This window comes from Pezoporus occidentalis, unplaced genomic scaffold, assembly GCF_034315485.1.
Source record: "Pezoporus occidentalis ecotype Australia unplaced genomic scaffold, CSIRO_AGI_Poc_V1 ctg210, whole genome shotgun sequence".
Lineage (NCBI taxonomy): Eukaryota > Metazoa > Chordata > Aves > Psittaciformes > Psittacidae > Pezoporus > Pezoporus occidentalis.
This window is the reverse complement of record NW_026913965.1, coordinates 548254-564276: the sequence shown is the minus strand read 5'-3', so window position 1 is coordinate 564276 and position 16023 is coordinate 548254. Positions and strand designations below refer to the sequence as shown.

Sequence of the window (16023 nt, the reverse complement as noted above, 5' to 3'; positions counted from 1 at the left end):
GAATAGAAATGGGAGTATATGAGTATGATATACCATAATAATGTCCTTACCAATTGATGCATTTGGCTTGTATTCATAAAATGTTTTGCATATTTCTTCTGCTTTGCACAAAAATTGATAGATTATGCCTTTAAATTAAAGCACAAGGTATGATAAATAAACACTAGCAACACCAGCACAAATGACACTTGCTAATCCTGGCCTCCAAACAGGGATGCATGATGCTTGCTCTTAAGGGACTATCGGGTCATAATTATGGTATCTGTGATTTAACAGGTGAAGCATTTTGGATTGTGCAGATTGTTATTACACTTATGTAGATAAATTATAGACACATATACTGGTTGCTACTGTGCTTTATAATTCTTCACTATTTTTCAGACTCCTGAAAATCCACAGCTTGTGAACAATTGATAAACAATAGTAGAAGGAAAAGGGAAAAGGCTGTTGAACATTCAAATTGTTTTATAAAGAAGTAAATATTCAAAAAGGGCAAAAATATCTCATTAATTTTATGTATGTGAAATTTGTTTGGAAAAGAATGCCTGGAATAGACTTAGTTTTGTAAGTGCTCTTAAAAACATTTTTCATCTCAAATAAATCAGAGCCAGTACTCTCTGCAACCATGGCTGAAGCAGGGAATGATGCTACTGAGGAAATCAATCAATAAAATCCAGAGTGTAACACTGCAATGATACAAAAAGAAAATCAAGTTTCTCTCAGTTTTACTTTGTTATGTAAAGAACAAAGCACAGGCGATAATGTCTTAGAGTCCTGAGAACTTGTTTTTTAAAATTTTTATACATATATGCTCCAGTTTAATATCTAGGACATGCTCACAGCAGCAAAATATAAAAACTTAAAACACATGGTGTCCAATAGGCTTCAAAAGTATTTATAAATTATTGATGTAACTAACTTACTTTACATACACACTATATGCAAAAATCTAACCTTTTAAAGCATATTTAACTGTGTGCAATTCTACAGACCATATTCTTACCGTTGTTTTTATTTTGCTTTTATTTTTATGAATTGATCCTGATGAGCAGCTTACGGAAAAGGTAATGTATACTACTGTATTTTAGTATGCTTAGCTGTTCATTGTTTCCGCTGGACAGCAAGATATAAAAGAGGCTTTATCTCCCAATAAAAGGCTTTTATTTGCTTTTCTTTAAGGAGGAAGAAATAGTTGATTGGTGGAGCAAATTTTATGCTTCAGTAGGAGAACATGAAAAATGTGGACAGTATATTGCAAAAGGATATGACACCTTAAAGGTATTATTCAGAATAAAATAAATTAGCACTCTCAATGTTTATAGGCCCAAAACCTATAAACAGGGTTTTTTTATAGGTGCCTTCTGTTTTCTTAAATGCTCTAAAAATTAAAGTTATAAAAAAATTAATTAAAATTTAAAATTTAAGTCTAAAAATTTTTAAATTAAATTTAAAAAAAATGAAATTTTTGAGATCATTTAAGTGCTCTTAAAAATTAGTAAAGGTCCATTACTAATTCATGTGGTGAAATGAAGGTCTTAAGAAGATACCTTTACTTCTTTTCTACTCAACTACACTTACTGAAAGATGTATTAAATTTAATCTAACCTTTAATCAAATGGAATCTTACTCTTGACTGCTTTGGGTGCCAAGCAGACCCTAAATAAATCTACACACTGAGTAACTACGAACCCAGAGGATCTGGAGCTTTCTTTTGTTTAGTTGAAGTTCCAAATGCTTTGGTTTCTTAAGATAGTCTAATAAACACACAGTATACTTTGCAATGCCCCAGTGGTGGAGCCAATATGTATGATAATTTATAAGCTGCACTTTCTTAATTTTCCTTTTTTTCTTTTTTTTAAGGTGTATGACTGTGAATTGGAAAAAGTACCTGAATTTCATAGCTTAACAGACTTCTGTGATACATTTAAACTATACAGAGGCAAATCTGAGGACAGTGATGATCCATCAGTGGTTGGGGAATTTAAGGTAAATTTGGAATAATGGGCAACAAGCAAATGCTAGATGCAGTCTTTTGTATGTATGTGGCTATCATTTAAGTAAGTCTACATGCAAGCATTGCAGCTTAAATATGGATGCATATGTTAACAGGGGCAACAGATGCTCATAGCTGCCTAGGTACAGGCCCTTCTTTTCCAAGGAAGGTACAGCTGCGCATTACTCACACTAAAAATTATACCTATTAAGTTAAAATAATTTATCATCCCTGCTAAAGTGGTCTTCTCTGATACCTGTGAAACAAAACCTCCCCATCCTGCAGATGTTCTGAGTGAAGTGCATTTCTAGAATGAATTTGGAAAAGATTTTTTATTATTTCTGTCACTGTGTCTGTGCCTTCTAAAGATTATAGTAATGTTAACGTTGTATGTAAAAGAAACCAAAACAAAACCCAAACCTCCAAAACCAGGAAATACAACCAAACATTAAATGATACTTTTGGAGAGGGAAATAAAAATGAAGTATTTGTTACGTATTCTCAGCTGGAGCAAATTGAGTAGTTGTGTTGAAATCAAAGCAGCTGTATTGATTTAAAGTGACCAAGGATATAGCCTTAGCTGTGTAGTAAGTCTTATGCAAAACCCACTAAAGTGAAACAAAAGACTTCAAGCTATAACATTTGGATCAAGCTATAATTTTGCTATTTGTTATAAAACAGAGTGTTTGTGTGTAGGATAAATATATAAAAAAAAACAAACCTAGCAGAATGACTTTTCTACATTATATTGACTGAGCCCTTATATTATTTTTTAGGGATCCTTTAAAATCTATGCATTACCTGATGATCCCACTATTCCAGCTCCTCCTCGCCAGTTCCGTGAGCTACCAGACAGTGGGCCTCAGGAGTGTATTGTGCGAATTTATATTGTTCGAGCTTTGCAGCTTCAACCCCAGGATAATAATGGGCTGGTGAGACTTTTTGCTTTTGGAATGTCTGTGAGCTAACTCTGATGTGGTATATTTCAAATGAAGTTGGTCTTGATAACCATTTCTTTACATTTTTTCTTATTTTAAATAGTGTGATCCTTATATAAAAATATCCCTAAGCAAAAAAGTCATTGAAGACAGAGATAATTATGTGCCTAACACTCTCAACCCAATTTTTGGCAGGTAACAAACTTTTTGTGTTTTCAGTTTATTGTATTTTAGAATGTTTCCTTTTTTTTTTAAGATAAAGCATTGTTTGAGATATCCAGTGATCTATTCATAGTTATATACTGATAGTAAAATTGCATAAGACATTTCCCTTTGAAATCAAGGGACTACACAGGCATTTGGCTAGACTATAGGTTTTCTGTATCACAGGAATAAATTGCACAAAGTCAAACAATGTGTATATATATATAGTGTATGAACCACCCTGTGTTAAGCATACAATAACAACAAAATACACTTATAGAATATGGAAGAAGTTTCAACTGAAAACTACTTGGATGTCACAGTGAGTAATCATCTTAACATGTATTCCCAGTACATTAGTCTTTCCTTCAAAGGCTAGTGATGTCTTTGAAATATATGAAAAGAAAAATACTAATTAGAAATAGAAAGCTTACATCATCTTTATAATTACTAATGAAATTCTGGGTCTGTTTTGGTGTCCAGAGTTAGAGGAGGATTCTGATAAATTAGAAACTTGGGAGGGGAGGACTAGAAGGATTATAAAAAGTTTGGAAAGCATGCTTTGCAATGATATGCTGCAAGATTTCAATTGTTCAAATCAGGCAATGAAAGAGACAGCAAAGAGACTTGATTACAGGTACAAAGTACCTTCAAAATTCCAAGTTTTTTCAGAATGATTCTGGAAGCCAAATTTAAAAAGTTAGACTAGAAATAAAACAAACAAACAATTGAAAAAGATGCCAAGAATAATTAACCATGGGATACTCTACCTCAAGGGTGATGGACTCAGCAGCAGTAGAAACCATGAGGCTGCGTATCTAGAAAGTAAATTTGGAGAATTTGAGAAAACTCTACAGTCTGACAGCTAGATGACAGAGTAATCCCTTCCAGTCATAGAAGCTAAGCATTTGAACAGCACTTTTTTTAAGGCTCCAACTGTGTTTGTATTGTAGTAAAAAAAAACATAAAACTTTCTAATCATACAGAAACTATGGATTGAATATCCACCCTTTTTACAGAGTAGCTGGCAGAGCCACACTGCTTTCTTTCTCAGTCCCAATTCAAGCTGCTACACTGAAAACATCTCAGTAATACTTTGTGCAGAAAGGAATGACGTAATATCTACAGGAGTACAAATGGAATTATTAATAAGTGCAAATAAAAATTGGGGCATGAGTGGTAACAACTACTAGATTTATTAGCTTTTGAAGCATCCCTTTCATATCTTGTAAAGGCTTAAAAATAAATGAAAAAGCAATTATATTTTTTAAGGGTTTGGGTTGTTTGGGTTTTGTTTGGTTTTGTTTTTTAGTTTAAAAATAAAAAACATTGCTCAGAAGTGCAGTGGTGTTAATTGAATATTTTTGTGTTTAGAATGTATGAACTCAGCTGCTTTTTGCCTCAAGAAAAGGATCTGAAAATTTCAGTCTATGATTATGACACATTGACACGTGATGAAAAAGTGGGTGAAACCATAATTGATCTTGAGAATAGATTCCTTTCTCGTTACGGATCTCACTGTGGCATCCCCCAGCAGTACTGGGTGTAAGTCATTTTTGTCTATTGAAAATCTTTACCTGTGACACCTAGTACTGAGTCTCTAAAAAATCTAGGCTTCTTTTGTCTTAATTATATGGTAAAAAAAAACAATGCTAGGGCTTCTCATGGGTGTTTGCTGTGCTCACTCTGTCATCTGAATTCCAAGTTAAGCTGCAAAGTCTTCAGAAGAGCCTTGACTGAAAACCATGATGTTAAACATTTAAATTTTATATGGTAATGTATGTTATTCCTATCCAGAAAACACACACTTAGCAGAATTTTCTGAACTACTCCTGGAAATAAATTCGAAAACATTTGTTGGTGTAAATTATTTTGATATGTGAAAAAAAAAAAAGCACTCTGTCTTGGAAGGTAATTAATTGAGCTGGTACAAAGCTATGTTACTGTATCAAACTCAACTGGCCTCAATGTAGGCAGTTACAGTGGCTGCCCTTTCTGATTAATAAATACATTTTACATGACGTGTAAATGCCCTGAATAGTGAATAATTTTAGGATGTGTTTCTGTTGCTTTCCTAAAAGTTCAGGTGTGAATACCTGGCGTGATCAACTAAAACCAACTCAGCTACTGCAAAATGTAGCCAGGTTTAAAGGCTATCCTCCTCCTGTCCTCTCTGAGAATGGTAGAAGGATTAACTACGGGGGAAGAGACTATACCTTGGAGGAAGCTGGTAAGCTAGCTCATTTATTTTATATTTCTGTCTTAAATTCATATTGATACAAATATAAAACCTTTCAATTATTATGGAAAATTAGACAAAACCTTTATTTTTTTTTTAACATTGAGCACAGTTTTCTCCTCAATTTTAAATATCTAGTTTTACATTTTTTTAAAAGTTCAAATGCAAATTCTGGTTTATGACCCCCTGTTCTTTTTCTTCTTTTTTTATTACAGAAGCTAACAAAATTTTGCATCAGCATCTTGGACCAGGTGAAGAGCGGCTAGCTCTTCATATCCTCAGAACCCAGGGTTTGGTACCTGAACATGTGGAGACAAGGACTTTATATAGCACCTTCCAGCCCAACATCTCCCAGGTACTATGAACCAGTTTACTTCTGGTTTCCTGAATACAGAAATGGAGCACTTCGACATTTATATTGTGTTGTCAACAGAGTAGTATCACTCAGGGTAAAGAGGGCTACAGATTAATATTGCAGGTTAGTTTACAAACATAGAGCTTTAAACTAGATTCGAAGGGGGATGGGGTTGTTGCTGGGCTTGCCCCAGTGGGGCAGCGCTCCAGAATTAATGAAGACTGGGAGGCCTCCTATAACCCTAGGGTGAAATCGGTGTGCTCAGCTCGCTCCCTGAAATGTCTGTACACCAATGCGCGCAGCATGGGAAATAAACAGGAGGAGTTGGAAACCTGTGTTAAGTCAGGAGACTATGATCTGGTGGCAATTACAGAGACTTGGTGGGACAGCTCACATGACTGGAATATAGTCATGGAGGGCTATGTCCTTTTCAGGAAAGACAGGCCAGCCAGGAAGGGTGGTGGGGTTGCTCTTTATGTGCGGGAGGAACTACAATGCACCGAGTTCTGTCTGGGGACAGATGATGAGCGAGTTGAGAGTCTGTGGGTGAGAATTAAGGGGCAGGCTGGCAGGGGCGATACTGTTGTAGGTGTCTGTTACAGACCCCCAGATCAGGGTGAGGAAGTTGACGAGGCCTTCTACAGGCAGCTGAGAGCGGCCTCACAGTCACAGGCCGTGGTCGTCATGGGGGATTTTAACTTCCCTGATGTTTGCTGGAAGGACCACTCGGCAACCCAGCCGCAGTCCAGGAGGTTCCTCCAGTGTGTGGATGATAACTTCCTCCTGCAAATGGTGGATGAGCCGACCAGGAGAGGAGCGCTGCTGGATCTCATCCTCACTAACAAGGAGGATCTGGTTGAAGCAGTAAGGGTTGAGGGCTGCCTTGGTTGCAGCGACCACGAGATGGTGAAGTTCAGGATCTTGTGTGGTAGGACTAGTAGAATACCAAGTAGAATTGCAACCCTGGACTTTAGCAGGGCAAACTTTGGCCTTTTCAAGCAATTGCTACGGGAAATCCCATGGGCAAGGCTGCTTGAAGGAAAAGGGGCCCAAGATAGTTGGTTGACATTCAAGGACTGCTTTTTCCGTGCTCAAGATCGGAGCATCCCGACACGTAGGAAGTCAAGGAAGAGGGCCAAGAGACCTGTGTGGCTAAATAGGGAATTGCTGGGTATGCTCAAGTGGAAGAGGAGAGTTTACAGGTCATGGAAGGAGGGGCTGGCCACTTGGGAGGAATATAAGGCTGCTGCTAGGGGATGTAGGAAGGCAGCTAGGAGGACTAAGGCTTCCTTAGAATTAAACCTGGCAAGAAGGGTCAAGGACAGCAAAAAGAGCTTTTTCAAGTACATGGCAGACAAAACTAACACCAGAGGCAATGTAGGCCCACTGATGAACGGGATGGGTGCCCTGGTGACAGAAGATGCAGAGATGGCAGAGTTACTGAATGCCTTCTTTGTCTCTGTCTACTCTGCTGCAGGCAGTCCTGAAGAGCCCTATACCCCTGAGACCTTAGATGAAGTCAGGTCGACGGAGCGACTTGCCTTAGTCGATGAGGAATGGGTTAGAGATCAGTTGAGCAATCTGGACGTCCATAAATCCATGGGTCCAGATGGGATGCACCCGCGGGTGCTGAGGGAACTGGCGGAAGTCATTGCTAGACCACTCGCCATCATCTTTACCAAGTCCTGGGAAACGGGAGAGGTGCCTGAGGACTGGAGGAAGGCAAATGTCACTCCGGTCTTCAAAAAGGGCAAGAAGGAGGACCCGGGTAACTATAGACCGGTCAGCCTCACCTCCATCCCTGGGAAAGTGATGGAGCACCTTATCCTTGGTGCCATCTTAAGGCATATCAAGGATAAGAGGGTTATGAGGGGCAGTCAACATGGCTTCACCAGGGGGAAATCATGTTTGACCAATCTCTTAGCCTTTTATGAGGAAATAACACGGTGGATGGATGATGGCAGAGCGGTGGATGTGGTCTACCTTGACTTCAGCAAAGCCTTTGACACAGTCTCCCACAGCATCCTCACGGCTAAATTGAGGAAGTGTGGACTGGATGACCAGGTAGTGAGGTGGACTGCGAACTGGCTGAAGGAGAGAAGCCAGAGAGTTGTAGTCTATGGGGCTGAGTCTAGTTGGAGGCCTGTAACTAGTGGAGTGCCTCAAGGGTCAGTACTGGGACCGGTATTATTTAATATATTCATCAACGATTTAGATGAGGGAATCGAGTGTACTATCAGCAAGTTTGCTGATGACACTAAGCTGGGAGGAGTGGCTGACACGCCAGAAGGCTGTGCTGCCATCCAGCGAGACCTGGACAGGCTGGAGAGTTGGGCAGGGAATAACGGGATGAAATATAACAAGGGAAAGTGTAGAGTCCTGCATCTGGGCAGGAACAACCCCAGGTTCCAGTATAGGTTGGGGAACGACCTGCTAGAGAGCAGTGTAGGGGAGAGGGACCTGGGGGTCCTAGTGGACGACAGGATGACCATGAGCCAACACTGTGCCCTTGTGGCTAAGAAGGCCAATGGCATCCTGGGGTGTATTAGAAGGGGGGTGGTTAGTAGGTCGAGAGAGGTCCTCCTTCCCCTCTACTCTGCCCTGGTGAGACCCCATCTGGAATATTGTGTCCAGTTCTGGGCCCCTCAGTTCAAGAAGGACAGGGAGCTGCTGGAGAGAGTCCAGCGCAGGGCAACCAAGATGATTAAGGGAGTGGAGCATCTCCCTTATGAGGAAAGACTGAGGGAGCTGGGTCTTTATAGTTTAGAGAAGAGGAGACTGAGGGGTGACCTTATAAGTGTCTATAAATATATAAAGGGGGAGTGTCACGAGGATGGAGCCAGGCTCTACTCAGTGGCAAACAATGATAGGACAAGGGGTAATGGGTACAAACTGGAACACAAGAGGTTCCACTTAAACTTGAGAAGGAACTTCTTCTCAGTGAGGGTGACGGAACACTGGAACAGGCTGCCCAGGGAGGTTGTGGAGTCTCCTTCCCTGGAGACATTCAAAGCCCGCCTGGACTCATTCCTGTGTAACGTTATCTAGGTGTTCCTGCTCTGGCAGGGGGATTGGACTAGATGATCTTTTGAGGTCCCTTCCAATCTCCAGCATACTGTGATACTGTGATACTGTGATAACAAAATGCAGTAATGTTCTGCCATTAAAACCCCCAGATGATACCTTAAACACTGACAGGCGAAACTGAGAAAGATTTATTTATTTATTTGTTACTGAAATAACCTGGAATATGTATTTAATGCCTCACCAACAATAAAGCAGACAGCCTGGTTCAAGAGCTTCCTAGCTACATTCAACAAATTAGACCAAACTTTTCATTTTTCTACAAAGTCCAGAGGTGATAAACATAAAGTCTTACACTAGACCTCTCTATTACAAAGGCACAAAGGCTAACATTTGTTTTCTAGCATTTACTGACTCACCAGTAGTTGTTTGTTTAAGAAAGTTTCTGCAGCAACTAGAAAACTTACCTGCAAAAAAAAAAGGAGCTTGCATTTGAAATAGCATATAAAATATGCAGTTGGTTGCCTTACTTCAGTCTAGTTAGGGAAACTAATCAGCTATACTGGGTAGGCCACTAGCAACAAACTTATCAGCCACATGTATGACACTATACTTCATACTACCTCTGAGAGAACAGAAACTTGCACCTATGGAATGAGAATTATTTAGGCACCTAACTTGCACTGACTTCACTAGGAATTAACATCCCTGCCATCTACTGAATCCTTGGCATCATTCACTTGAAAAAGCTTATAGAACGTGCTTCTATCTGAAGTCTGTCAAAGTTCTGACACTGGTAACAAGTAAGGTCTGCTCTGTGGCTAAAACTAGTACTTTGCATGCCAATAAGCAGTTCTGTAGAATTATCATGACAAACCTGTATGCGACGAACAATCTCTCATCCATCTTCTCCACTGCTACAGGGAAAGCTCCAGATGTGGGTTGATGTTTTCCCCAAAAGCTTAGGACCGCCAGGCCCTCCCTTCAATATCGCTCCTCGAAAAGCCAGGAAGTGAGTATCTGTATATACTACACACCATGTGACAGCCCTGACAAAGGCAATTCAATTTTCTTTCCCCAAATGTCTTCTCTCTTAGGTATATCTTGCGGGTGATTGTCTGGAACACCAAAGATGTCCTTCTGGATGAAAAGAGCATCACAGGGGAAGAAATGAGTGACATTTACGTGAAGGGGTAGGAGCATCCTGTCATGTAAAATTTACAAATGAATGATATTCAGAATGTCCTGAGAATCCCTAGACTATGGTTTCCAAAGATGCTTTGGTTCAGCCAAGTCAATGCACGCTACAGCCTTTGAAATAGTGGTAACCTCACAGTACAGAAGTATTATAAGATAAAGCATGAGACCAGTTAGCATGCACTCATCTCTTGAGAAGGGAAGCAAATAACGAAACAGGGAAGTTAGCTTTGGTGCTGTATAACCTGAATTCTTACCTTTTACATTTCCTAGTCTTAATGTAAAAAATCAATAGAAATCAGGGAAGTATGCTACTAGACTATTGATCTAATTCCTTCTTAAAAAGTAAAGTAAAGTGAAAAAGTCTGCCAACAACGCAGCACTGACACAGTACTGGCAGATCAGAAATTCAGTTCAGATGTTCCCATTTACAGTGCCAAAGTGGAACCAAACTGAGAAAATGTGTGAAAGACACTCTAGCCCTCTGCGGGCAACTCTTATGGCTGGTTTGAACCACTTAATGACATGGTTACAGTACAAACAAGCATTGATGTAGCAAACAGCAGACGCCTCTCTCTGTATTTGTAGGTGGATGCCTGGAAATGAAGAAAATAAGCAGAAAACCGATGTTCACTACCGATCATTGGATGGTGAAGGGAACTTTAACTGGAGATTTGTTTTTCCTTTTGACTATCTCCCAGCTGAACAACTCTGCGTAGTTTCCAAAAAGGTAAGTATTTCTAAAGATTTCAATAGTTAGAATACAAATTGTAGTTAGTCTGGTAATTTTGTACCTATATATTGAAAGAGATGTTTTGGCTCAGATCTGCATACCTTTCTCAAACTGCTGTTACGAGCAGATTCAATTTTGCCCTTGAGCCAGGAACATCAAATGGGCAACAAACAGCAGTCGCCTCTTACCAAGGGCAAGATTAGATCCTTAATATGTCCTCCAACCCCAGAATTCACAAGTACTAACAGACCACAGCTTTGAATTTCCGTAATTTTAAAAACATGCTTGGTTTGGTTTGTTTGGTTTTTTTTAAAATCTTAGGAGCATTTCTGGAGTCTTGACAAGACGGAGTTCAGAATCCCACCTAAACTGATCATTCAGATATGGGATAATGACAAGTTCTCCTTGGATGACTATTTGGGTAAGAATTCAAAGAAAAAAATAATTGTCTCAATGTCATTTTCAATTGTCACGTAAGGATTATGTTTACAAAGTGAGCCAGTGAGCATTCAAATACACTCTTCTTTTCCCTTGTGGTGGAGGGTTACTTGTGCTCATGAATGAATGCATGAATATACACTCAGTAAAGGACTACTTTATACATACCAAGATACTCTCATTCAGGTAAACCCTATCACAAAGACCATGAAATTATAAAGTGCATGAAAATTACTTTGCTTCTTTAAGTAGAATTACTTAAAACAAGAATACTTCAATTTTAAGTAAGAGTGTTTATATAAGGCTGTAATTTAGGTTAAGCAATCTACTTCATGCCATTGTTAATTCTACTTCACACCATTATTAATACATTTTCATAGAGATATTGCTTTACAGAAGATTCTTTGCCTTGTATTAAGACAGCTCTGAAGTCCTTAGCCTACATGCAAACCATATAGGCCTTGAAATCTGAAAACAACTTACTGATTTATAACCCTTGTTAAAGTCAGCTAAATCATGCATTTGACCATCAGAAATTACATCAGTATAACTTTGATGTATTTGAATATCTGCTGTTTAGAAGTGTGGGGGGAAAAAAAAAACGCACCTCTATTAAAAATGAAGTGGTCTTACATTAAAAAAGGGGGACGAGAGCTTGCCAATTCCAATTTAGCACCATCAGCACTTTGAACACTAGCAAGATGGTCATAAGAACAGCCTTATGTGTCCACTTCTCTATTTCACAACATCATTAGACAAACAAGAATGTAATGTGTATGTTGATTGCTTTTCCGATATGACATGTTTGGAGATAGGAAAGGTTGATTTTGAACCACTCTGCTGTATAGTTGTTTTTGTTATGCAGTGTTTATTTTTTTATCCATCTCCTAGGCTTTGTGGAACTTGATTTACATAAAACAATCATTCCAGCAAAAGTTCCAGAGAAGTGCAATATAGACATGATTCCAGAATACAAGGCAGACAGTTCTCAGAAGGCTCCCAGGATCGCCTCTCTCTTTGAACAGAAATCCATGAAAGGATGGTGGCCATGTTATGTTGAAAAGGATGGCTCCCGTGTTTTAGCGGTATGATTATTACCTCTTTCTTTAAAAAGTACTTAAAATGTCCTTACCTTGCTTTTCAAATTACAAAGAAAGACTCTAAAGAATCCCCTGCATTGCCATCAGCTTTCAGGGGATAGATGGAGGAGGAGTAAAGAAAACATTCCATGCACAAGTTTAGGAATTTTGCTTCATCAGCAATTTGTTTGTTTTGAAGTATGAGTTCAATACTTAAATTTATTTATTTTGGGTTTAATTCCATTTAATTTGAAGGACTCTGGTATCAGGTTGAGTCATGTTATCTCACCAAAGCAGCCAGTAGAGTTTGTGTCTGAATGAATTCGTCACATTGTTGCTTAGAGAAACATGAGACAACCTAAATGTATTAAACACTACAGAAAAAAAAGTTTAACTGCAAAGCATTGTAAGGTCCTTTCCAACCCTAATTATTCTGTAGTTCTATGATTTTTGTACACAGCAAATATAATTTATATTCTGAGAACTCTGACTAGCTTCATGTTGATGAGGATAGTTAGAAGACCGAAAGCATTTTAACCTGTTCTGTGAAGAATATAAATGTGTATTTATCACTTGCTAGAATATTAAGCCTTTCAAGTGTGTCTGCTTCTTCTTTATGATGCTTTTTCCTTTAAACTTTATTACTGGAACTTAATAAATGAGAAAAAATATTCAGAAACATCTGTCAGCCACAGCAATATAAATAACAAGATGGTTAGTCGTTTGGAAAAGAGACAATCCTTGGATTGTTCTTGAAAGAGGAGAAGAATTGGTTTTGGTTTGCCATATTGGAAAAAAAAACAATGTATTGCTTAAGACAATATGAATTAGCGGAATGATTTTATGTACTGTGATTTCATTTTTTTTTCTATTTGTCATTTTCTGATATTTCAGTATGACATTGTCACAGTGCAGAAATAAGTGTATTTTGAGAATGAAATGGAAAATACACAGATGAACACAATAAGCTGATCCCAAACTCTGCTGTATAAGTACCAAAGAAGTGCTAATAATGCTGCTTTAATAAGATGTATGTCTCATGCCATATTTTTTCTGAAGGGTAAAGTTGAAATGACACTGGAAGTTGTCAATGAAAAAGAAGCCGAGGAAAGGCCAGCTGGTAAAGGAAGAGATGAACCCAACATGAACCCCAAACTAGATCTACCAAAGTAAGATATTCTTCTCCCACTAGTTTGAGAAATATATAATATCTAGCTACTGTGATGTTCTTAACAAAAATCTGCATGCAGTAAAGGATCTATTAGACATCATCTTTTGTAAAACTTCATTTATGAAAGCCAAACTTGTTTCCTTCTGCAAGCATAAGATAAAATGCAAGATGGTTTCAGTTTTAATGGCACACATTTACCAAAGCTGTCTTACATTACAAAACTATCCATGTTTTCTTCAAACTCCAAACCAGACTGTTTCCATGTGCTATATGTTCATGCATAAGTATTTATTGTTTTTATAGTATGAGTAATATTTGTTTCTTTCAAAACACAGCCGGCCAGACACTTCCTTCCTTTGGTTTACAAATCCCTGCAAGACAATGAAATTTATTGTGTGGCGCAGGTTTAAATGGCTTTTTCTGGGCCTTATCATCTTGCTGATTTTACTCTTGTTTGTAGCAGTACTTCTCTACTCATTGCCGGTAAGAATTTTTCCATGTTTCTGTTCTTCAGCTGTAGTATGAAGCTAGCTTATATCTGAGTCATCAACAGGACACTCCCCTTGCTCAGACAAGATTCTATCAATCAACTCAGTTTTAGCAGGGAGGCAGGGATTGTATCCTTATAGGTATAAACAATTTCCACTGATTTTTATTGAGAAACGATTAAAATTTATGTTAAAACTAACCAATAGATGGAGCAAACAAGTGCTTTAGACTTGTTAATATCCTACACAACTAGAAATCGGTCTAAAGTCTGGATTTCAGAAATCTGAAACACCTTACTCATTTTTACTGTCTTTTAACTGAAGTTACCATACCTTGAATATATTCTGATCTATTTTAGTATCTTAAATGTCACTGAAAATACACTGCAGTATTTTGTGTACATCTTTTTACCTCTATTGTTTCTTCCCTGCTTCCCAACAGAACTATTTGTCAATGAAGATTGTGAAGCCAATTTAAAGAAGAGTTTTTACTTCATCTTTTTAAATAGTAAGGAGGTTTTGCCTCAGGCCATGGACCAAATTCAGCAAGGCTCTTCATCCTTTTCATCTGCTAGTATTTGGAACTGTAAAGTAGATAAGTAAGAATTTAACCAAGGTTAGCCAAGGTTCAAGAGGTCATGAGAGGTGTCCTTAAAAAACAAACCCCCTCACATTTCATGTACTTCTTTTTTACTTCAGTAGTATCTACACATAGTAAAGTTCTGACTTCCTTGCTTTTAAACTAGATTTTTCATAAAAATCACTCCGAAGACTGCCTGCTATTGCTATTTTTTTAACGGATGCTTCCGTTTGAGAATTTCTTTCTACTAGGCACACTTTGAAATGCTGCTTTTAACTTAATGAAAAACAAGCACTACTTGTAACTATGTATACCAAACTATGTGTACCAAAGAAACCTCATAGTGCAATGAAAGAAGGGTCAGACATTGTTTCCAGAAAAGTTTTCATCATCATGCTGCTGAAAATTTTTACTTACTGCACTGTAGACTTGACAACTCTAGATATGTATCGTGACAACTGCATGCACATAGAAATAAATGATACTGTTTACTTATGTTTACTTATGATTTACAAATGTTTAAATAAACTTATCTACAAGTAATATGCAAGTTTCCAGTTTTCTTTATCTATTGCAAAACTACAATGCATCACATATTTTAAAGTTTGTATCAGGGGATGTAAGGCCACGAACCTGGAGTTGAAGGTATTTTACTGTAATCTTTACAGTGAAAAACAAGGAAATAACTTCTGCACAAAGTTCTAATGAATTTTGTCATTAATTAGGAAACCAATACATAAATTAAATTTGTTGAATAATTTCACTATACTGCTTGTATTTAGAGATGACCTTGAATCAAAACATACATAAGAGGATACACAACCCAGATTCAACCCTCATTTGAAATGTGATCTGCACATGGAAAGTGTTTCATTTGGCCTCAGTCTCCTCTCCCTAGGCAGAGTAAAATATAATCTGCATTGAAAATCAGGTTATACTCTGGGATTCCACCTCACTTTTATGGCAGGACCAAGCAGAAGTCTCTCTCTGAATATCCTTTGGAGTTTGAAATGTAGGAAATCTGCAGCAGAACCTGAAATCAGCATTTTATATGGTTGTCACACTCTTAACTGGCAAACGACTTCGGCTGTCTTTAAAAAGATCACAAAAGTGACTGCAAGAATTGGTCTTGAAAAATCTCTGGCATTGTATTTTGTGGCTCACGTAATTCTTTCTTGTAACACAGAACTGCAAAATAAGCACGTGTCAGGCAGAATAAGTAAATTATACTGACTTAACTCTGTTGAACAAGTAGAGTACTGGGATTACATGAAATAATTTCCAGAATGGCAAGTCCCATTGGCTGGAGGGGAGCAAGCAGCAGTCATCCTGTCAAAAAAGATAACAACGCCCTTGTTTGTTGGTTGTTAAGAAACTCTCAAGCATCTTGACCTATGAACGAGAGCTCAGAGCTGGAACTAATCACCATCCAGATGGATTGTCCCTTCACTAATGATGAAATAGCACTCCAGAAATCACTGGCAATTTGCATGAGCTAATGTTTGATCATCCACTATTAAAATCTGTCTCAATCAATGCCATAAATCTGACAGCCGGTAAAAATCACAGCAGCCTTATTTTCAT

At 38.1% G+C, this 16023-nt stretch overlaps 1 protein-coding gene across 4 annotated transcripts in view; it reads left to right on the top strand.

Moving 5' to 3' along the window:
• The window catches only part of MYOF (myoferlin), a 72939-nt gene extending 57957 nt beyond the window's left edge, over positions 1-14982 (top strand). For 2 of the 4 annotated variants that reach the window (XM_062619444.1, XM_062619443.1), the window contains 15 exons: positions 1180-1278; positions 1861-1986; positions 2770-2925; positions 3035-3126; positions 4510-4680; positions 5217-5365; positions 5590-5729; positions 9677-9765; positions 9851-9946; positions 10539-10680; positions 11005-11104; positions 12013-12206; positions 13260-13369; positions 13707-13854; positions 14302-14982. In XM_062619444.1, coding sequence (XP_062475428.1) covers positions 1180-1278; positions 1861-1986; positions 2770-2925; positions 3035-3126; positions 4510-4680; positions 5217-5365; positions 5590-5729; positions 9677-9765; positions 9851-9946; positions 10539-10680; positions 11005-11104; positions 12013-12206; positions 13260-13369; positions 13707-13854; positions 14302-14337 — 1848 coding nt within the window. In that variant the 3' untranslated portion in view covers positions 14338-14982. Of the gene's footprint in view, positions 1-1052; positions 1065-1179; positions 1279-1860; positions 1987-2769; positions 2926-3034; positions 3127-4509; positions 4681-5216; positions 5366-5589; positions 5730-9676; positions 9766-9850; positions 9947-10538; positions 10681-11004; positions 11105-12012; positions 12207-13259; positions 13370-13706; positions 13855-14301 lie in introns of those variants that run through there. The other 2 variants (XM_062619445.1, XR_009964983.1) reach the window with 2 other exon arrangements.
• Positions 14983-16023: the final 1041 nt, after the last annotated feature.